The 23,348-nt window shown below is 43.8% G+C and overlaps 2 protein-coding genes across 2 annotated transcripts; both read right to left on the bottom strand.

The window, feature by feature from the left end:
- Positions 1 to 207: 207 nt before the first annotated feature.
- Positions 208 to 8,872, bottom strand: LOC127590052 (casein kinase I). Its single transcript, XM_052049464.1, has 11 exons — positions 8,626 to 8,872; positions 5,366 to 5,456; positions 5,030 to 5,140; positions 4,769 to 4,917; positions 3,922 to 4,150; positions 3,091 to 3,261; positions 2,853 to 3,001; positions 2,529 to 2,724; positions 2,275 to 2,414; positions 1,916 to 1,984; positions 208 to 1,836 (listed from the first exon to the last, which is right to left on the bottom strand). Exons 2-10 carry the CDS (start codon positions 5,439 to 5,441, stop codon positions 1,952 to 1,954), a joined length of 1,254 nt encoding a protein of 417 aa, XP_051905424.1. The 5' UTR covers positions 5,442 to 5,456; positions 8,626 to 8,872; the 3' UTR covers positions 208 to 1,836; positions 1,916 to 1,951.
- A 504-nt stretch (positions 8,873 to 9,376) lies between these two features.
- LOC127590054 (trinucleotide repeat-containing gene 6B protein-like) lies at positions 9,377 to 22,281 on the bottom strand. Its single transcript, XM_052049466.1, has 20 exons — positions 22,195 to 22,281; positions 21,748 to 21,769; positions 20,817 to 21,248; positions 17,914 to 20,583; positions 17,656 to 17,796; positions 17,207 to 17,391; positions 16,955 to 17,017; positions 16,640 to 16,798; positions 16,270 to 16,407; positions 15,734 to 15,916; positions 15,242 to 15,379; positions 14,879 to 15,071; positions 13,874 to 14,002; positions 13,519 to 13,593; positions 13,108 to 13,254; positions 12,638 to 12,730; positions 12,206 to 12,421; positions 12,044 to 12,114; positions 11,564 to 11,703; positions 9,377 to 11,296 (listed from the first exon to the last, which is right to left on the bottom strand). Exons 1-20 carry the CDS (start codon positions 22,249 to 22,251, stop codon positions 10,726 to 10,728), a joined length of 5,823 nt encoding a protein of 1,940 aa, XP_051905426.1. The 5' UTR covers positions 22,252 to 22,281; the 3' UTR covers positions 9,377 to 10,725.
- Positions 22,282 to 23,348: the final 1,067 nt, after the last annotated feature.

Genomic DNA, 23,348 nt, shown 5'->3' on the forward strand with positions numbered 1-23,348 from the left:
ACATTTTAAAAAGCATGTTAAATTCCAAGGATAAAATCAGTTTACATAGTGCTCTATTTTTTTTGTATCAGGAGTCACAAACACACACGCGCGCAAAGTTACGCCGCATATAAACCGGAGGGCAGATTTACGACAATGCACATATCCATTGAACATGAACATTCGCCAATGATGCAGAATACAGGTGATGAAAGAAAGCCTACAAGATTGTGAGATTCGGTTTTATTACGTCATAAAATATACACAAATACTGTTGTAAATAAAGTGTTAAAGAACTGTACAAGAGATCAGTACACAATACATAAAGTGAAATTCTGTCACCTTAACCTATTCCACCCTCCCCAAACACACGCGCGTATATACAGTAGTTACATTGCCGCTGGGTCATGGTGCCCTGTACAAAGGTAATTACACACAGTACCAAGCTATTTACACATCCCTGCAATGCAGTCAGTTTCATCGTAATGACATCATCAAAAAAAATTGCAGGAGCTTAAAAACTAAAAAGGTGACATCAGGTATTGGACTTATTTCTGCGGCGGGACTCTACAAAGCCCTGTGTTACAAGGTGATCAGACAGCATTTGACGGGGAAGAAAAGAGAAACCAGGACAAAACATGGCACAGGTTACTTCTGGTGACAAACCGAAAGACACATTTTGAAAAAAAATTAACATAAATAGTGGAACGAAAAACAACCCAAAAGACATAAAATTAACCTTGAGCTCTTATTGAGGATTATACCGCCAGTTGCACTCTCACACACCGAAAGTTTGAAACACGCACACAACACATTCATGACCCAGCTGGCAGAGCAACATCGATGTCCAAAATGTAGTACTGTACTTTAAATACCAAAACTTTTTAACTCATCCCATTCTTATGCAATGTTCTACTTTACACCTTAAAACAGAAAACACATTTTGGCTTTTACATCAAAATTTAAAAAATAAAAATATTTACAGTGATGTAAACATAAAAAAATGGATGCCCCACCCTCCTAAATTATTTTTAATGGGGTCTGCCAACTCCCCTATTTCCCCTAAAGGTAAAAATAACATTTAAAAAACACTTAACAGTAATAATTATCATAAAAATTGCAGCTAATCTTTGTTGGTTACAACAAGGGTGCAACGGTGTCTGGTCAAATACACTGGTCATTTGAGGATTTTGCCTCAAGACCTTGGGAGTGTTTCTGTTTTTTTTCTTAAACAACTATTGTGATAACTTTTAATTAAGAGAACTGAGCACACAAGTGATGAAGAAATCAGTACTGGATATTTTTGATGGTTTGAGATTCGAAGGACAGTAATTTATGGAGCAAGCAACTCACAGGAAACAGGAACATGACCTTTTGAACCTCTTCTGTCTTTCAAAACACAACTATCGCAAACTTCTCTTTTCCATCATTCCCCAAAAGGGTGAAATCTCCACAAAGACTAAAAAAAATAAAAATAGTGGGGGGTGGGGTGGGCGGTAGTTGACTTTTGAAATTAAACATGCTTTTTGCCCTTCGTCCTTTTGCTTCATTGTTGTCACAAGTTCCTCTCAGTCATCGGATAGAAAACACTGCTGGGGTTATGTTTCGAGGAGGAGACCGGCAGTCACGAGCAACCATGATGGAGCGCTGTCACTTTTTGCATCGGCATGATGACGATCCAAGGTTTCGCAGAGGTTTCAGAAAAGACCGGATGCTGGCTACTAGAAAAAGTACTTCCCTGGATCCTGTTGGAATTTGCTGTACTTTTCCAAAGACCCACGTGTCCATTGGCGTCAATCTTTTGGAGTCGTAGTAAAAATGAAGGAAGGGGACAAAGCAACATATTACCTTGCAGCCCTGCAACAACAACAATTATTAGTCACGTGTATTAATTAACTAGTGTGCTTTTTCACGTCAATTAACACGGAGATCTCACCTGTCACTTTCAAGTTCATGCAGAGCCAAGGAGATTTCATTTGCCCATGTGCTCGAATGGCACGCTCACCTGCACAGAGAGCACATGTGTGACTCAAGAGCAATACAGTCCCTTCTGATTCAGGGAGGATTTGACAACAATGAACCTGTTTATCACCAGGGATATGTTCCTGGTTTTAATTCGCTTTACCAACGCGCAAGTGGATGACAGAAGTATACTGCAAACATTCATATAAAGTATAACTGACTGATATGTCAGGCGGATACTGCATGCGATTTGTACGCATGTTCACTTTATCTCACCCGTACGGTAAATCTAGAGCATCGGAAACGCCCAGTGTGTTTCGAGTTTCCTCTCACCTGTGATGTGGAAATCCTGGATTGGTCGTGACGGGCCGTAAGGTCGGAGGACGACACGTTAGCTGGAGCCCCGCGGTGGAGCCGCATGCTCACCTTCCTTTCCCTCTCTGCACGTGAAATGGCGCGAGGCGATGTGTTTCCTGAAACAAGGCATACAACTGATGTTGGGCGACTGCGAGTTTTGTTAAAACAAATGCAAGCCGTGTAATTGGGAATATCAGTTGGAGACTTTGGTGATCCAGGGTTCCACTCACCAGACTGTTGGACCCGTGAAGCAGGGTTAGAGATGGCCTGTTCTGGTCCGTTTCTGACTCTGTTGGCAGGTCCAGGGTTGGGACCTGGCGGGAGACCTCGTGCCGCGGAACCCCTGGGAGCAACGCCGATCCGATCGTCCCTCTCATCGCCAGTCCTCCTTTCCCGGTCTCCCTCTTCGGTCGTCCGCGTGGCTCCCTGTAAGCCAAGACACGACATATTTTGAAGGTTTTTCTTCAAGTTAAAAATCAACAATGGAGGACAGTGTTGTTAAAACTCATGAAAAGGGTTCTTCACGAATGAAACAAGACACTTGCTGAACTTACAAACTTCAGCATGTTCCAGTCGAAAACATAATCATAGGAAAAGCCCTGCCGGTGGAAGAGATTTCTGAAGAGCTGTCGCAAGTAGGAGTAATCTGGCTTGTCATCAAATCGCAGTGATCGGCAAAAATTTAGGTATGTGGAGAACTCCGCTGCAAGAGAAACAAACAAATATTCATGCCTTGAGGGTTTTTTCGAGAAAAAGTGAAAAAAGAAAAAATGACAATCCAGCTTCACATACAAGGGTACCCTTTGCAAAGAACCTCAATCGGCGTCGACATTTTCTTCTCACTGATTCGTTCATACTTCTGTCTCTTGGTCGCCGCCTTGAGTCCTTGCCAGGGTAAGGACCCCAGGTTGAAATACATGAGGACGTAGCCGAGGGACTCCAAGTCATCGCGTCTGGATTGTTCTGCAAAAAAAAAAAAGTTTCAAAGAATTCAGACCCGCACGGAGACTAGATTTCCCCAAAACAACAGTGTGAAAATGCCAAGTATGGTTCGAATGGACACTTTGACAACCTGGGAACAGCACACCAAGAATTTTCAAAGCGAGACGATGGGTTCCAGAGAAATGGCGTATTCTGCTTTGCGGGGACTGATGTGTGTGATATCGCATATAGAAAATCTATTCAAAAAGTGTCTTTAAATTACAGTACGGGATTATAATTTGATTATTTCGCAACCTCCTCAACCCTGTCGTTTTGTCTGCTTCTCGGGGAAGCACTTCTGCGATTGGCTGACAAGTTTCAGTTAAAGATATCCACCAATGAGCTGGTATGGGCCGAAAATTACAGTCATGCGTCAAAGAGGCGTCACCTGACCTAAAACCACATCCTAAATAGCACAAAAGGAACATTATTGGTGAGATGAAGAGTATGAGAATGAAGAGCGGGATGTTCGAGGCGTGTCATTCCTTTCCATTAACACTTGAAAAAGTTCTTACTGCTCTACAAGTGACATGGCAAAGTCAAATGGGAAACAATCAGCATTGGGAGCATCCCATAAATCAAGACTGAATACGAGCAACTTAGTCTGTACAGGTGAGTGTGTATGCTGCGCGTGCTGCTTACCAATTCCAAGATGTGTGTTGATTGAAGCATAGCGCGCCGTGCCTGTCAGGTTCTTGTTCTCCCTGTAGGGGATGTGCTGGTGCGTGCGGGCGTCACGGTACTTTTTGGCCAGGCCGAAGTCAATGATGTACACAAGATTGCCCTTCTTGCCAAGCCCCATTAAGAAGTTGTCTGGTTTTACATCACGGTGAATGAAATTCTTGGAGTGGATGTACTCAATACGGCTTATCTAAAGAGGGATGAGAGAAGGGAAGGAATCAAAATCGTTTCCTTTTGTATGCAGACAGGACAAAAAGGACAATGATTTACACAGATGATCACAAGGCCCAGACAGACATTCAAATATCATTCAGCGGAACTGGTCGTTGAACTATGAGGACATACTACAGAATTAAAAGCACAAGATTTCAAAAACAGCCATACAAAAAAGTTGTGATGCGCTGGGAAGTCAGCAAATCGAGCAATAATCCCACTAAGCAGGAATGGAAAGATTATCCTTGAATTTGTTTGCATTTACTTCAGTTTTGTGACTTAACTGTCATCCTCAAATGTGAAAATATTTTTCTCAATGAACCCTGGACATGATTTTACAATTCCCGTTAATTACAATGGGAAAAATTATGTCGCAAAGCAGACAAATTGGAGGTTGGCCAGTGCTGTAGAACAAATTGTGTTGTATATTAGAGATTCCACTGTATTGGAAAATGGAAAAACTCAACAAGAGGGTCACAACAGGATGTTACGGTCAAATGCAAAAATAACGCATGAGTAAAGGAAAATGTGAATGTTTGAAACGTGCAAAACAGACACTTCTCCTAACGCACATGACCTCATGACATCAAAATACCATTTGGTCTGCCAAAAGTAGGACCGTCTTCAGGCTGAACTTTCGGGAACAAAAGTTGAAAAGATCCTCAAGACTGGGTCCGAGGAGCTCCATCACCATTACGTTATAGTCTCCCTCGGCACCGCACCACTTGATCGACGGAATACCCACTAGAAGGAAGAAACGCACATCATTAGCACAAAACCGATTCCACGTCATCACACATGGACAACGTTTGACAAACACGCACGAATAGAACATGAAGTCATCTTTTGTTTGTACCTCCTCCTTGCATCATTTTGTAGAACTTGCTCTCAATGTGCAACTGCGGGTGTTTGGTCTTTACACATTCAAGTTTGATGGCTACCTCCTCACCAGTGGCAATGTTGGCACCTGCGGGGATCCAAAGAAAAAAACCTAAGCTACAATTCATTTATGCGTCCAGACGGAAGAAAATTAGACTGAAGAAAATACAATTGTACAGCTTGAACTTGACAGATTCGTGAAACAAAAGTGAAAGGTAGCACATGTAGAAAAGGCAATAGAGGCAAGGAAAGTACAAACGGGAAAACGGCGGGGGGGGGGGGGGGGGGGGGGGGGGTTGGGGGTTCGATTTACCAAGGTAAATGTCTCCAAAGGAACCGCTCCCTATCTTTCGTCCAAGCCGGTATTTGTTCCCCACTCTGAGCTCCATGATTGCAAGCAGTCACTGTCATTTAAAAACAGAAACAAAAACAATACATAGCGATGATTAGAAGGCAAAAGAACAAGTGTCAGCAACATTACTTCATTCCAGCTACACCTCTGTTGTCAAAATCTTAAAAGAGTAATGCGAGTGGCGGAGCAAGCGAGCGCGTCAGTCAGACGCGTCGATATGAGCAGAGTTAGGATGAGAACAGAGTAGATCAGCCAACAGCTGTCTGCCCTCCAGTCATGCACAAATAGATTTGTAGGGTAGCTGGCCGGTGGTAGGCGATTGCAGTGAGATCAGCAAAAACAAGGATGGCGGTAAGGGGGGGGGGGGGGGGGGGGGTGCATCCCGACAAAATACTTTGGGTACATGACTGAAACAAACTGTGCCTTCTAGAGAAGCTGCAGGGAGTGTGGACCAAAACAGACAAAGCTGCACATTAAAAAAAAAAAAATACACTTCCAGTCAGCCTCTGGATTTTTCAATGACTCACTGACATAAGAGCGAGGCCATTGTTTGTTAAATGGACCGTTTTAAGTCTCGCTGTACTCTGAAGTTACGTTTAGAGATTTCTCATCCGACGTGGGAATGAATATTCGTGAAGGAATTCAGCTTGTGTGTCGTGTTCATTTTGCCATGAGGTTGAATACCATGATGTCCGTTAAAAACTGTTAATAGCCGTGATTTTTTTCAGCGTCATCCGTGGGGCATCAGAGGTTTTGAAAGACTGTCGACATTTTTACAATCTTGCCATAAGAACCAGGCTTAAATCTTTTGTTATTTTGATGAAAAAACATTTTGGGGGGGGGGACATATCATGATGTTACCGGCCAACTCTACTAAAATTGGCTACATCCGTAGCTAAACAGATCATTCAATTCTATTCCTGAAATGAAATTATCAATGAATAGAGTTTTATTACTATTTGTTTCTGTTTTTTCCCCCGGAACAAACCAAAAACAAAACAAAAAACTGTGGAAAAAATGACATGGGCTACTATTTTATAGGTAAGGATCCACACAGTTTAATTAATAAGACTTGGCATGAGCTTGTATCTATTTGCAGAAATATTGTTAGTGCAAACAGTGCAGATAAGTGAGGGCACCATTCGAACTAATGAAGCCACCAAATCGATGCCAAAAACAATGAAATGAAACCAAATAAACAACGAGAAAGCAATTGTTTAGGAGCGATGTTGTACTTCCCAAAACATTTTGAAAGTTTGAAAAACCTGTAGCTTACATCTATTTCTTTCACATTTACATGCGCTTGTATCACATCTCTGCAACCATCATGGCCCAAAACACAAATCCGTCATTGCACTTGGCCCATTTTCACATGAAAACACCTGATGATGTGCCATTTAAAAATGGAGGCCACAGAACCCCCCCCCCCCCCCCCCCCCCCTCCGCCGTCTTGCCACAGAAAGCCAATCTGCCTTTGTTGAAGTGATGGATTTTGGTTTATGAAGGGTTCGGTTTCAAGACGCCACAAGAATGTCTCGTGGTATCTGATTTAGCACACAGTGACACAATAAGTGCCATGATCTAATTACCGGTTCATGGCGGAGGATCGGTGACACACACTTTTAGAAAAGCCTGGTTGAGATCAGGTCCATCTGGTTTATTTACATTGCATCTGAATATGCATCTTTTTAGCTAAACATGCTGCTTCATTGTTAAAAACAAACCGGGGCATAATAACCAATCGGTATTGCTATTTCAAGCACAGCGGGAAGTGAGGAGAGGTGTATTTGAAAATTTGATTATCTTATTTAACTACATGCAATGGTTAAAACACAAAGGACAGCAGATATACATTACATGTACTGGAGCGCTGATATTCATATTTTTAAAAAGAGATACTGCAGACGTCATTTGAAAAGCTATGGGGAATAGTTTTCCCAACAGGGGCCATTATAGTTGCGTCCCTAAGAGGCACTACTACATTTATACAAACGAAAATGCAATGAGCGCCAATATGTTTGACATTACATCGAATCAATCACGTGTTAAAAGTTGAGTGGCTTACGGGTTACTAAAATAGAATTGCATGGCGAGTCATGTGGCCAATTGTCCCCCACACCCCCCCCCTCCCCAAGCCTTGCAATAGACTGACAATGTTGATCATAATGTCTGGAAAACTAAGGCAGAGACGACTAATGAAAAGTCGGGACATGTGAGTGACTGCAAAATTTGCCTCCCCCCTGTAACTTTAAATTTCAGAGTTCTGTGTATAAATACGACAGAAACAGCCGTTGGGGGTTGATGGGCCCATGGACTCACAATGTATTATCAGCTATTGTGGAAGTCATCAACGGGACAATGGCCAGGTTACATTTTAGTTAATATTTACAGGTCAGTTTGTTTGAAGGGTTTCCTGCAAACTCTTTTGCATAGTCTCAAAAGCGAACTCATCATGTCGTTCTAGTTGCGTGGTTGGTAATCTTTAAGTACAAAAGCTTTTGATAGTAATGAGAAAAAAAAGCAAGTGTCACAGCCCTAAAGCCAAAGGATTTCACAATCACGAATGAAAAACAGCATTGTAAATGTCTCGCATACTGCTGTCATTCCAATGTCAACGCACATTCCAAATTCGACAACCAGCTCCGAGCTACGACAGATCAATAATATACAATAAAATGCATACAGCAAGTTTGTTGCTAAACGCCAGCCAAGATTTATTCAGCTATGTTAGCAATTTCATGAAGAGCAGGTCGATGGAGCTTAACAGACAAGAGCAAAATTCTAAACCATTACGTTTTGTGAAAATTTTCAGCAACTTGGGCTATCCATTGGCGAAAACGGAAATGTAGAAAAATGCATTTACATGCCTGAAAATGACTTTTAATAACGAAGAATGGATGTCAATACTGTACACCGTTAGCTCGGAAGAGTAAGCTAGCGTTACTTAGTGGTGGGTTAGCCAGAACCTTGATACGTAACAATTGCACCATTTCGTCCACATTAACATAAGCTTTTGACTTTGAACGTCAAGTAATATGTCCATATTTCGTATTTTACCTAAAACCACACCCATCCTTACACGAGACTAGATGTTGATAGACATGGCCATCTACATACCCCCTCCCCCTATGCTGCTAAACCGTGAATAGTAGACTCTGATTCGGCCAAATCGGGTCCCTTTTTCCCCCCTAGTTTCGCCGGTTCCCGAACCCTCCACTTACCCGATATTGGATTCGTAAGAAAGCTGGTTCTCTGAAGATTGTGTCCCGGTAATTGTCAGGCGGGTAGGAGCCTTGGTCGAGGAGGATTGGAGCGGATTCTAGCAGCTCTCATTCCCCCAGCTCGTAGCTCTGTCGTCGGTTGCACTCCCTGTTGATCGTCCCTGAGAACCTCCAGTGGCACGAGCGGCGGTCCTCCCTACCACGAATCTGCCCCTTTTCCCCCCGCCCACAGTTACTTAAGCGTTGATGATGTCATTCTCCCGACGTCATGGGACGTGGTTTTATGGAACAACGCACACATTTTACCCCTTGATACACGAAATCATGCACAACCACAATTTTTTTCACTCTGTCGTCATCGTGAAACCATTCGTAGTCCTTACGAACTCTCTGTATGTACTTTTTTCCGTATAATTGTCCGTGTTATCAAGACATTCTAGGAACATGCGGTGTGCAACATTTCAGTCTCCCGCATGCATAAATAAATCAAATTATGTACAGTAGTGGTTAGAGAGGGTGAATACTTTCTAAAATTAAGCAGTCGCTAACAGTTGGAGGACGTTGGTGTTAATTAAATAGGATTGGTTTTGGCATGACAGGACGGTAGCTGGGTACAGACGGATCGACACCCCCCCCCCCGTCCTAAAATACACAAAGTCGCTATGGTACGTAGTTGAAAGACAGGTTTTTATCTCAAATCACACTAAGTTCAGAAACAAGAATGGAATCCCAAAAGTGACTACAATACACGTTTAAAACAAGCGAATACTTTATTAATATTGTTCTCATTAGTTTAAATATGTTTTCCTTTGTAAAATCTCGAAACAAAAACAAAGAACAGGAGTGTTAAAGCCTGTCTTAATTCAAAACAAACACACATCATCAGAACATTACAAACATATGGTAACTCTTTCTGCATTTGTAAACAACCCAAGCCACCCGCCCACCCCGTCTACAGTTTTAAGATTTGGCATTTCAATTCTGTTTGTGTCATTAACATTTTTTTCTTGAATTATTGCGGTTTGAACAAGAAAAATCTAACTCCACTAAAACAAACACCTTCTAATAAGTGGAAAAAAAAGCATTAGTGCCAATATTCTTAACACAGTCAGCAGTACAATGAACACAAATTTTGTATAGACCTTCTGTATGGTAAGCAGCCTTGCCTGTAATTCTGACAGGCAGTAACATGCACACGCACACGCACGCACCTCTCTCTCACACACACGCGCAAATTAACAGTGGTAGTTGAATCCACTTACTTGGTCTCAGTCCCACTCATACTCATGTCCATAGTGTGAAAGATACTCGATTCACACATGGAGAAATGCAACAAAGCCTCAATTTAACATTTATCACTGCAACTGTAACAAACATATTCAAGAGATAATAACAAGAGTGCGCAAGGTAAAACAGTAGGAGGTCAGCATTTTGAAAACAAAATAACATTTTTCATTATTTTCACAATTCCAAAAATTAAAGCCATACATATAAACTGGAAAAATAGAGACAAACTTGACATACACAGTAAGATGCAGTTCTGTTATTCAGAGCTGATTGCGTGTGGTTGGGTCAATGTCATCTTTCCAGGTGTGTGAAAATAAACTGCACCTTTCACATCATGTAGTAGTTTTAAGTTTTCTCATACAATGAAGATAATGCAGTTGACAGTGCCCTTATTTTAAAAGGTGCGTCTGATTTTGGTGTATGAATGTAAATCTTTTCAAAAGTCTTCCATTTACTAAGCACAATACAGTCGAGTCTAGTCTTTCAGACCAACTGACTGACCAATCTTATTCAGTTTTCAAGTCTAAGCAGTTGAAATCTTCATCTGTGGAAAAAAAGGCTGTATACAACTAACAGTCCCTGCGTTTATTTATATAATAGCTTAAGTCTGGCCACAAGAATGTGTGTAAGCATGTCTCACATTTCTTCTTTATGCGTGAGCACGTTGATATGCAAACAATGTATATGTATGCACATGTGTGGAACATTAATATATGCATATCTGTATATGTGTTGATGTGCTATCGTAAAATACATAACGTATCCCAGTGTATGCAATATCAGTGTGTCCAACCTACAAAAGGAGAAGGCTCTTCAGACTGAATCAGCTCCACTGCCCAGCAAATCACCAGGCAACAACGCAGCAGGACTGTCCATTTGGTGCCTCTCCTCCATTTGCGGTGCCCCCCACAGACTGCTGCCATGGTATCCTGCAGCCATGCCCCCCCAAAGTCCGGACCTTCCAGATTCTGCTCCACCGACATTTCCCACCCCTCCTGCTCCATTGGTGCTCCACTGGGAAAAAATCCCCAAATCGGGCCCTTGGACTGAGGAAGTTTCTGAACAGCTACTTGTACCATCTTGACCTTGCCAACCAGAACTCAGGGACATGACACCACTCGGACCTACGGAACCACTTTCCGCTCCACGGCCGCTCCCATCTCCACCTGAGATGGTGCTCGCTACAGCCCCCTCACTTCTTGGAGAGCTAGCCCCACTTGGGGTCACTACGGTGCCAGTTCCAGGTGAACCATGCGTACCAGCAGCTGCGGCCCCTCCTGTGCTCGTCACATCAGCGCCTGCAGCCTGGCAATGTGCAAAATAGTGAGAAACTTCCTCCTCGCTCAGGAATTCTGCCAGGATTGTGGTGTTCCCCAGTACACACCTACAAAGAAAGGAGTTGCGAGTGATCTAACTGCCAGCATTGTGTTCTGAATGACAAAGCTATTAAATAATGCCCCATTATACACTATTATGACTCATTTGCCTGTTTAACTGAATTGTTTTTTTTTTTTTACATTCTAAAATATTGGCTTCAGAACAGAGTGCGACCATCAAATTGTTAAATGGGTGGATATTTGTGATGAGATGTTCTAGAGAGAGTTATTTTTGGAATGAGGGACGGCATGAGCGTTGGTATCGATAAACCTACATGTGCAGTGCACCCTGGGCCTTGGCTGCCTCAAGACGGCTGCTGTAGCGAATCAACGCGCTGCCCTGGGTAAGGCCAAGGTGAAAGGTCAGAAGGGGACCATGCTGCATGCATATCGTCTTAAGTGTGGAGCCATCAATCTATAGGGAAAGAAGATGGGATTAGGCTGTAAACCTGATTCGAGTGTGTAGAAAGAGAAATAAATATGAGCACAAAGGTTATCATCGTAACAGTTGATTTTGGGAACATAAATTGTGAAACTCATATCTGGTTGAATGGTTTGTCTAACTTTACAATTGAATTAAAGCAAGCCCGGTAATCATTTTGCTGTCCGGTCTTGTTTGAGAATACAGATGAATGACAACTCAGCTTTAAGATGTTCTGATTCAACAAGCATTCATTTTTTATTCATCATCGGTAAATCGTCTTAGAAAACAGCGTTTTGAAAAAATGTTTATCTTTTTTTTACTCCCTCCTTACTTGTGGTGTCAGGTTGCTCAACAGCAACCAGGAACTGCCTCTCGAAGCCACACCATCACTCCAAGCTGTGCCTACAAAAAAAAAAACAACAACAAAAAAACGGCATTTAGTGGACATGACATATTTGAATAAAGACTTTATATTAGCTTCAAATTTCAGTACCTGGCCCAAATCTCGAGTCTTGTTTAACACCACCCCCACCCCAGCTCCGGGCTACCCGTGGGCCGACACTTCCCCAAGGAGAGGGTGTGCCCTGCTTCTGATTGGTTAAGCCAGGAGGGGGGCGTGGCAGCTGTGAGCTGTTGCGATCGGCCTTCCACGACTTACTTTGACCGATGGGCTCAGGGGGCCAACTGGACTTATATTCTGAGTACTTTGCTGGAGAGAAAATTAGGTGGTGTGAATAGGAAATCTAGGTTTGACAAATGAAGCCCGCTAAAGGGAGTAAAGAGCAGTAAAGTACAGCTTACTTGTTAGAGGGTTTGTTTGTTTTGTTTTTTTCATCACTTCAACACCAATTAAGAAGAGTGCAAGCAATTTACTGATAAAACACAAAGTTTCTGAGCTAATATTCGTAAGGACACCAAGATTTACCTGTACCGTGTGCTTTGCTGAGTGGGCTGTCTGAGGCACTGTAGGGCCAGGCACCATGTGAAGGCAGTGAGGTGTTGAGGGCAGGATTTGGCCCTGTTAAAACATTGCGGGTTATTTGGAGTTGGGTATGTTATAATGCAAGACAGCCATGAGCCACTAAGACTCTGGAAGGACTGTCTAGATGTCAATAAAAAATAGACAATTACAAAGAACTAGCAATGCGGGAACATAATGGCTCAAAACCCATAATGGCTCATTTTCTGGAAAATAGTGTACAACATTTATTAGGCAGAGGGGACAAATAGTTCCACCCAGACTGCACAAGGACCATCATTCAAAGACCTTGTAACCTACTTTCTGCTTTCAGTGTGCATGTGTGTGTAGAGTCCTCTCTTGCTCTCTGAATATAGTGGCTATTAAAATAAAGAAATAAAATGAACACGGAATAACGGATAAACTATTTGGCATACCTATGTTGTCTCGCAATAACTGATGGTCAGAATCATTGAGGGTTGGGGGTCCTGGGGAGCCAAGAACACTACCGGGGGTCATATAGGGGTCAGATTCAGGGTCTCCGCTACTCTGCATTCCGTTCCAGGGGACACCAGGCTGGAACTCTAACATCATAGAAGAAAAACAAAATAATCATAATGATAATTACTATTGCTACTCACTTAATCCATATAAAACCTTTTCATACATAGTACGAGTTAAAAAAAATGCACAATGATTTCTTCAGTGGTAAAGCCGTACCTTTGTGTGCGAGTGTGTCGTGTACAGTGTACAGAGGCCTTTAACTCAAGTCATTTATAGTCAGTTATATTACATTTTCTGCTTGCTCTACTTTTCTATAAGGCAATCGTACCAAAATTAATAATCACCTGGTGGCCAACTGGATGTGGAAGTCTTGTTCCCCATTTTGCTCCCAGGCGTACGCTGCCAGTTTTCTGTGGAGCCTTAAGAGAGAATACCCAAAGTATCACTACTTGGAATCGGTTAATGGAAATAAGGTGAGCCCCCACTCCACTTTAGTGCAGTAGTTAACTGCCTTATAAATGGTGTGCAAGAGATAAATACAGTACAGCCAAATAATACCGTGGATTGATATGATTTTGATTCAAAACATTCCCCATTCAATATGGTTCATTAAAATACACTGTGAACGAGGGCGAGTCAAGACCAGATTGAGGTTTGTGAGGTGGTAAAAATTCGGTGACAAACCATCTGCTGACCTACCATTCTTGAGAAGTGTTGATTCAGGGGGAGATGGAGCTGGGGAATGTCCCTCCATCATCCATTTGAAGCGTGACTGCTGTCCTCCGATGTCCTTCATCCCCCCGATCATGGGACTGCCGAGTTCCAATCCTGACAGGTTACCAACACGGACATTTAAACATGTTCAAGTCAAACTCCAGTCCAGTATATCTAAAGGAGCATGTTTGCCCTCACAAAACTTGGAATGCAAGTTTAGAGTCTCAGTCAGACTGATCCAAGGTACAATTCTCAGTACCAAATGTACAGGTGCATGTCTGCAGTGTCACACTAAACTTCTATATAAAATGTTGACAGTGTTTCTTCACTTACTTAAAAACTGCACATTTAATACGTCTCAGCCAACCACATAAAAGAGGACATCTATCTATCCATTTGGAATGTGGTAGGAAGTCGGAGTATCCGGAGAAAACCTACACAACAACGGCGTCGGATCCCATATCAAGCCATTTTGGGTGGTTATGTTATGTTTTAGATCGCAGAATAAAAATCAAACTGAATATTTACCAAGTTACATTTACATCTTGTTCAAAGCATTCCTTATTGCAGGATTTAACATCAGTCACCGTCAGGCCAGTGCCAGTGAATTTGGAGGGGCCCGACGCAGTACTTGCGGTACTAAGCCAAAAGACAAACAACAACATGTACGGGAAGCTGCGTATGCCACATTTAGATTATTATAAATATACACATGTATGTTGTGAAATATGTGAGAAGCTAGGCTGAGAGGAGCATTAAGTGTGTGTTGGGTGTGAGTGTGTTTAAAAAAAAAAGGGTGTTTGTCCTTCAATGTTTCGCTATTATGTTGTGGATTAAATTGTGAATTAGTGTCATTTTAATCATTCAGTTATGCGTTGGAAGGACCCCTCCGAAAATGAGATGATGCATCTCAAGGGAAGAAACTTTGTCGCATAATTCTACCTTTATTAAAATGAAACATAATTACAAAACTGTGCCTGTTGCACTCACCGGAGTACACCCCTTGCATTTTGGAATGCGGGTCTGACACGGGGCCTCCCACTCCAGGAGGTGGATACGAGTCACCCATGGGCTGTTTAGACAGACTTCCTCCAAGGTGAGAGGGAGATAATTTTGAGCTCCCCGCTGCTACTCCACCATGTTGATGTCGTTGTTGCTGGAGAATTGCAACAATCCTTGCCAGCTGAGAATCAGGCAAATAAATCACTCAGAAAAATAGACTAAATGAAAAAAAATTCTTATAGTCTGAATTGGAACAGTTGATGTCCAGTGCATTCATGACAATTCAAGAAGCTATTGTTGTGACATTGTTGCTGCCGTCACGGAGAGGGGAATTTGCGGAATAGTGCTGACCTGCTGTGGATCTGGCTGCTGCCTGAGTGGCTGTGGCTGAGGGAACTTTCGTTGGTTTTGCAGAAACTGCTGCTGCTGTTGTTGTTGTTGTTGCTGCTGCTGCTGCTGCTGCTGTTGTTGTAGCAAGAGCTGACAAGCCTGTGGGTTTTGAAAAAGATATGGTGGTGCTAACGTTAGGTAGCGATAAGTACACTGACATAACACTGTTGGTGACACTTTTTTAAAATGACAAAAATAATAATAATAATAATAATAATAATAATACTAAGAAATACAAATCTAATTAAAATTGACAAGTGAAATTTTTGCACTTATCCACACTTAAGTAATGAAAATCATTTTCATTTTTTGCATTGTAATAAACCTTATAATCGAGACTTGGGAGAAATAATCGATTCTGAGACGAAAACAAACAGAACCCATAGTTCCCCTGTTGGGATACGATGAGACTTAAAAACAATTCAGAATTCAATTTACAATGTAGTCATGTACCAGATGGAATTGCTGCACGTGGGGGTAGATGTTGCTAAGCACAGCTAATTGTTGTGGGGAAATCTGAGGAGGGAACACTCCTCCACCAACACTCCCAGCTCCACCAACAGAACCGACACCTCCTACTCCTCCAAGCCCACTGCCACCAGGAGACGGCATCTGCTTCAACAAAGAACCCGGCACCTATATGTCAAAGGAGAGGCAAAAAAAAGAGTTTGAGAAAACACAAAGCTGCTTTTTTCCCCCTTTTTTTTAAAACTGATAATCTTGAATCAATTGGCAGTGTTAGTAGTCACAAACAAGTGCGTATAACTCATAATAAACCAGTGCTTTCTAAAGTTTTTTTGTGGAGCCTCCCCTTTTTTTGGGGGGGGGGGGGGATACGAAACTTCTCAAAAGCAGAGTTTAGCCGCTCCTCTCCTTTACACCCAGTCCTTTCTTCAATTTTCCACACAGTATTAACTTTCTGGTCAAGAGTATGTCAATCAGCTATGATTACTGGGAACTCATGACCAACAAGATTAGACACGCAGGACCTGAGCAGACAGGAACGGATGCGGCACTTGAGCTCGAAGGCCCGGAGAGGGGTTCAGAGGATGCAAGCCAGGTTGGTGTATCCCTCGGGACTGATGGATCCCTCCACCACTTCCAACATACATTCCGTGGCTACCCATCTGTGGGAAGGGGATAATGGAAACAGTATATTAATAAGTGATGCGTTGATCTCTACTTCTAAGCCCAAAGTTAACTGATGCATAGAATTACCACATCAATCGACAAGCTTGGCAGGTGATTAACGCACACACGGCCCAACACAGTCACATAATGACGCTAAGCCATCGTTAATGTTGAACCCTGCTGCTCACTTGATATGAATTTTTGCCAATATGAAACGGGTGTTCATACTTTTTCACCATAGGTGCTCATGTCAACAGGACCCATGTCTTTTGCATTAGACATGCGGTAAACTCCTCCACCTCTTCCTCCTCTCCGAATGTCGCCATTGTAGTCAGCCATCCCTCTCTTGTCTCCTTCCATCTTCTTATCTATGCTGGGGTCTTCACCCTGAGAAAGACCATTACAACAATCATGAAAGCTACTTGTGAGAAGGACACATTCATCAAATGTTGGTGGCGGTATTATTGACTGTCAGTGTATTTGTTGCATTTGTAAAAGATCAAGAAAAATACATGGATTTTTTACGAAGGATAAAAACATTACCAGAGGCCCCATGTTTGAAAACTGTCGTGAGATTGGATTCAGCCAGCTGTCCCCACTCCCACCCTTTGCGAAGAAATGTAAAAATTATTGTCAGTCATATAATGTAAGAACAGGACGACTCAATCTAGGCTACAAACGAAAAAAAAAAAAAAAGCTCATGTGCCACATACTAAAAACCACCAAGAGTCAAATAATGTCTCGATTTCTAATACGAGGAGTAATCTCCTCATTGAAAGCTTCAGTTTGACTAACCTTCATGTTGCCTCGCCTTCCACCATGACTCCAGCCTCCTGAGTGAAAGGAGGAACTACTTCCTTGGGAGCCGGTGCTGTTCCAGATCCCTACCGCGCTGTCATCTTCCTCTTCCCAGCTCGGATGACGGGAGGCTGCGACTGAGCCATCTCCCTTCCCACCCCAGGTCTCCAGTGACTTGGTACCTTGAAAAAAACAAAATGAACCATGTTATAACTTGAAATTGTGCAAGCCTAATCAGATCCTGTAATATGCATCATCAAAGTGGGTGTGTAAAACTCTGTATATTTTTAAAATGGTTACCATGGTTACACACCATCAGAAAAGTTCCTGATTTGTACATAGCTGAAAAAAACCCACTTTGTACTATGCATTAAACTATAAATTATATTTCGATTTGAGAGGGAAAACTAACTATTAATGATAATGCGTGGTCATCTTTGACTTACTTTTACCAGGGTTGGGTGAGAGGTTTCCCCAGCCAGACATTTTAGGATCGTCCGAGTCACCCCATCCCGATGCTGTATCCGATGTCTGGTTCCAAGCAGCTGACCCATTGTCAAGAGATTGTGTGCCCCCTCCCCACATACCTGGATGTGCAAATATATCAAAACAAACAGTCAAATTTAGTGGACAATTCAACAGCAATACTTACAATACTTTTAATTTGCAATACACAAATCTGCCACCGCAAAAGTAATGCTCACCAACTACTGCATTTCCAGAGTTAGCGTCCCTGTGTGGCAAGCCCTGATGTCGTCGAGATGGCTGCAGTGCGGAAGCCTGCTGACTGTGGCTTTCGCCAGATGGGGCTCTATTTTTGTCCCACAAGTTCACATTTTTGCAATTGTAGTTGGTAGGATCTCCCCAGGCCGAAGTCCCGTCATCAATTTCCATTTTGTGACTGATGGACTGAGGAGAGGGCTCATCCCAGCCACTCGGTTTCACAGAGTCATCCCCAGAGATTTGAGGAATGGGGCCAGATATCCAGCCCGAACCTTGGTTCTGATTCTTGGATGGCGGACCCCGACTTCCAACATTCGGCCGGCTGTCCCAACCTCCTTGCGGAGTTCTTCCTGGTGGGTGGTGTCCCTGTGATTGGTGATGCTGATTTGGGGTTTTCATTGTGGCCGCTTGATTGTTTGGTGTCGGACCTGCTGCGTGGGGCTGGGAACCCCCCCAGTCGTGGGGAGACTTAACCACATCTCCCTCTCCCCACCCTCCCCGCTGAGGCGCACCTTCATCCGGGTTACCCCAAGAGGATACTTCATCCGAGCTGGTTGAACCTCGAAATCGTCCATCTCCCCACCCACCTCCAGGTTTGGACTCACCCTGGCCCCAGTCTCCCCAACCACCGACCTTTCCTCTTTCAGTTCCCTTCCACCCCCCCGTCCTTTTATCTTCTGGGCCAACAGGCCACCCGCTGCTCTGCTCTCCTTTGTCTCTCCAATTCCCACCTCTGTGGTCCCCCCACTGATGTTCGTCACCCCGTCCTTTGCCCTGGTTCTCAGGTGGAGGATTGCCCCAACTTCGAGTTGCATTTCCTGGACTGTCCTCCTTGTCCAGCATTTTGGGCTTCTGTAAAACGCCATCGGACATGTGAGAACCACAAGTCACCTGTGGACCACCGCCATCCCAAGAGTCCCTCACTGAAGCGGGGCCAGAGGTCACATTGTCAGACTCATCGTTACTATTTAGCCTGGAATTCGAGATGAAGCCAGAACTGCGATTGTTGGGGGGCATTGTTCCCGATGAGAATGCGGAAGATGACGACATTTTTTCATTTCGATGCCCTGCTTGTTTAGTGGTGTTCAGATCCCAGGCCACATTCTGACGAATTTGGGTCTGGCCCCAACCCGTGTTGGACAGAACCCTGGGATCCAGGTCAGATCGATTGAGCATGCCTAGTAAGGCCACTTCAGCATCGGAGGTCTGGTTGGAAAGGGCGAGCACAGACTGGGCTCCATGTGTCTTCTGCCCATTACCAGTCCCTTTTTCTCCATCATTTTTTGTTCCATCTCCACTAGAGGAGGCTCGTCCTTCACCACCAGCGCTTTGTCCTTGCTGTTGGACCACGTGCCCACTTTCCATCCCTTTTTGATTGTCCCAAGCATTTCCCATCGTTGCTAACTTTGGTGACGCAGATCCTGGCAAAGCACTTGCACCGCCGCCGCCGCTGTTGTTGTTGTTGTTGCTCCCACAACCCCCTGTTGCACTTGCTATTGCTAAGTTATTTGAACTTACACATTCGTCAGTGTCTCCACAGTCCACTGCTGAGCTCCCGTCTTTCCACACTCCCTGAGATAGCGTTTCGATATCTGCGCTTTCCCTTCCCCACCCTGTATTGTCACCCTGGTTCCCAAAGCCCCCCAGATTTTTATCCTGTTCATGGATCCCAGTGTCATGTCCGCCCCAATGATCTTCCTGTGAAGCACCTGTTCTTGGAGCAGAGGGCACTCCAGTCAAAGGTTTCAAAGAGGAAGAGACAACAGAAGAGGAAGATAAAGGACCACATCGAGGCACACTCCCTTCTCCTTCAGCACCAGACTCGGTTTCTCTCTTGTCACCATCTTCTCGATTTGGTCCTGGTCCAGCTCCGTGTGCTCCTTCACCTGAATCCAGCTCTTGCTCAAAGTTTCCCAAGGGATGCTGTTGTTCTGTACTCGTGTTTAATTCTGCTGTCTCCGTGTGCTCGTGAGGGAGAGAGGTGGTGCTGGCAGGAACTGAAGACAAATGTGGCGAAGTGGCTGAAGTCGATGTCTTCCCCTGCACGAGGGCTGGCCAGGCGGAGGGGTTCACATTGGGGTTTAAAATGGCACCGGGGAGACTGCTGTTGCCATCTGCAGGACTCTCTTGAGGTCCAGGAAGCAGATGGGAGACTTTGGAATTATAAAATGCTGCTGATCCCAATCCTGCTTCCGCCCGAGGGGAAGTGGATGAGCTCCACATGACCCCCCCTGTCTGAACACATTCATTCTGTGATGAAAATGAGGAAAGAGGAGAAGAAAAAGGCGGGGAGGGATTGTACACTTTCCCTGCACCTCCTTCAGCTACTCCGCCTATCTGCTGGAGGTTCTTCTCATGAAATGAGGCACTACTGTTTTTGTTACCAGGGCCGTCTTGCTGTTGCACTCTTCCTCCAGATCCATCAGAACTTAATTTGGCTGTGCCTTGGATGCTAGGCCAGCTGTCCAGATCAGTCCCGTCCACAATGATCTTGTCACAACCCTGAGAGGGGGGCAGGCTGACAGATCCTGGCCCCCATGTGGAATTTGCATAAGTTGAATTGGTAGAAGATGAGGATAACGACAGAGCGGTAACACCTGATGAGGATGCTGTGTTGGGTGGTGAAGGAGAGGATGAACCCAAGTTTGAATCTAAGGGAAAAAAAGACAAAGCGTTCCAACAAGCGATTCGCAAAGGTTCGTTTTACATTTGACACAATGTCTAACTTTTGTTGCTATTAAGCATCCTATCAACTGCTTGACTGATGCCGTTTCGGTAAATTTTAGAAAATGTGTAAAAAGTTCAAATCTACAGTATGTTCGTGGCCCATAACCCTGAATGGACTGCAGACTCCAAACTATGATGATTGTTTTGTGGAACCTACCTGTGTCTGTATTTGCATTGGAGTTGTCTGCTTCTTTTGAGGAAAGAGGTGGCGCGGCACCCCAGCCACCGCCTACCCCAACTCCACCAGTGCTCTCATCTCCCCCACCTCCCCCGAGCAGCATGGAGGACAGTGGAGGCTGCCCCCTCTTCAGTAGCACTTTGTGGTCCTGTTGGCAGCGAAATCTCGGTGGAACCTCTCTAGACATGTATCGCTGCTGCTGGGGAGTTTGGTTTCCAGAAAGGGAGGAGGGCTGTCCGTTGGCCACAGCAGTCCGCTGCTTTGCATTGTTCCCGCCACCAGGAAGAACTGGTGCAGAGAACCCAGTGGCACTAGAATTTGGGGACGAGGGGTCAATAGGGCCAGGGCTGGGGGAGACTGAGGTTGGGGTGGTGGGTTGCTGGGAACAGGAGGGCTTGGTTGATTCTGGCACTGGAACAATAAAGAGGACCTCGGGTTAAAATGGACGCCATGCTTTCGGCAATGTTCGGCGCCATCGCCCCTGTGATTGCCTTCCACCAGACTTGCTTGTCATATGAAAAACAATGTTGACCGTCTCCTCCATAGGAAATAAGGTGACGCAACTTGTTTTTTTGGAAAACAGCCACTAGACTGGAAAATTGCTTATTTATACTGTCGCTACCACATCCATAACTTGGCAACACTCACTGTGCCTTTGTAAAATAGCTCTCCTCTGTTCGCAGTCATTTTCTTATGAATCAGCAGGACATGTCGATGGGGGCGCACTTTGAACTAGCTGCAAAAATGTTTTTTTTTTTTTAACAAACAAATAAACTTACATTTATTAACTATCGAATACTACCCCATCCCTCATGCTAGCATATAATACTTTGCAGAAAGAAATGGAACCCATTAGAGGCACTATAAAATGCAATCATGACAGAGTTTTTTAAAAAACTGTTGGATTTACCTTTGACGTTCTCTTCTGGGACCTAAAGAAAAAAGAGCAAATGGGTCAGATGTCGAGCCAGCCTGACACGTTCCAATTCATAACAAAAGGTAAGATAAAAATGCATGTACATTGGATAGAAAACGTCTACAGACCTGTGTTCAAACGGCAAGTTTTTATAACGTGTTAATTTCAGCACATCGTGACACAGTGCATTTGAGAAAGTTGTTTATTTTTGAAAAGATTTCAATTGTTTACAATTGAGTTGTCCATGTTATGGGTCTCATAAAGATCGAAAAAAGGACCTGAACAAGGGTGTATACACTTTCTATATCCATTGCAAGACTTCCACAGCTTCCTGATCCAAACCATAACCTAGCGTATTAAAATGCTGGTCACATGTATTAGATAACGAGAAGGTCAACTAAAAACAATAAGATGAGCAATGCAAAACCATCCACTGTTGACCTTTTGAGAAGTTTCCTTTATCCTTTTGTCGTCTTTCTTCTTTTTCTTGTCTTCCATTAACTGATCTTCCCTTTACCGATTCTCCAGTCTGTGAATTAAACAGTGTACACATAACACATGTATCGTTTTAGCTGTCTTTGTTGTTCTATATCTTGTTTTTAATTTATGTACAGCACTTTTTGTATGCAGCGGTGGTTGTTTTTAAAGTGCGCTATAAATAATATTCGGTTGTGCTTGAAAAACACGCCCTGCAATTGTAACGCAGCAACGTTGGAATATCTAGTTTATAAATGATCATTACGACATTAGAACATCAACATACATACAAACACATGCTGATAACACGTCCACGCGTTTGAGTCGAAAGCAACGTTTGATAAGGACACTCGGGGCCGCCACGATTGAAGCAGCTAGCAGACCCGCGAGCTGATGCACGGACGCAGTGACCAGAAGAGCCTGGGGGGCAAAGGGGGTGGGGGTAATGACCGTCGGACACAGCTACGCCCGACGGATCTAGTCAGCAAGCCAAGTCAATAAACCCGTTACTGCCAAACTGTGCACCCCATTGGAACTAACTTACAGATAGAATATGCTAAATGGCCACAAAATAGAAGCAGAAATTCCAGCCAGAGCCCACTATCCAGTACACCCAATCATCGATATTACATGTCACTTGTCAACAACATGTTATTTATTAATAACTTAGGTTTACGATACACTTACGTCCCTGGTTGCAACGCAGTCGAAGCAGACACCAAAATGCCTTTGACCTACGTAACCGCTATAACGAGCATATAAACGACGTAAGATACAAAAAATACTGATGTAAGGCAAAACGTTGACTCACCTCGGGAATCACATCGGAAATAAAGTGCGTCCCGTGCAAACAAAAAATGCTCGCAGACCTACGGGCTAGCTAGGTAAGCTAGCTTAGCGAGCTAGTTCTTCGAGGCTTTCAAGGCTAAGTTGGATAAGAAATGACATCACCGAAACGTGAATCGTAGGAAGGCTAGTAGCCTTTTGCACGACTATACTTCTCAGGCTGTAAACAAAACACACATAGTAATCCCCAGGTGAGTGGCAGACGCTGTAAGATCTGTTACTTTACTATCGGCCATTTTGCTTCTGTGTGGACTGTGGAGGTTTAGCAAAGC

The sequence above is a fragment of the Hippocampus zosterae genome, chromosome 17 (assembly GCF_025434085.1).
Source record: "Hippocampus zosterae strain Florida chromosome 17, ASM2543408v3, whole genome shotgun sequence".
Classification (NCBI taxonomy): domain Eukaryota; kingdom Metazoa; phylum Chordata; class Actinopteri; order Syngnathiformes; family Syngnathidae; genus Hippocampus; species Hippocampus zosterae.

Coding starts and splice junctions, on each gene's coding strand:
- LOC127590054 (XM_052049466.1), bottom strand. CDS start 22,251: ATGGAAGACAAGAAAAAGAAGAAAGACGACAAAAGGATAAAGGAAACT. Junction 21,770..22,194: donor TAAAGGAAACTTCTCAAAAG/GTCAACAGTGGA, acceptor TTTTTTCTTTAG/GTCCCAGAAGAGAACGTCAA. Junction 13,594..13,873: donor ATCAACACTTCTCAAGAATG/GTAGGTCAGCAG, acceptor TTCTCTCTTAAG/GCTCCACAGAAAACTGGCAG.
- LOC127590052 (XM_052049464.1), bottom strand. CDS start 5,441: ATGGAGCTCAGAGTGGGGAACAAATACCGGCTTGGACGAAAGATAGGG. Junction 4,918..5,029: donor CAAAATGATGCAAGGAGGAG/GTACAAACAAAA, acceptor TCTTCCTTCTAG/TGGGTATTCCGTCGATCAAG. Junction 3,262..3,921: donor CAACACACATCTTGGAATTG/GTAAGCAGCACG, acceptor TTTTTTTTGCAG/AACAATCCAGACGCGATGAC.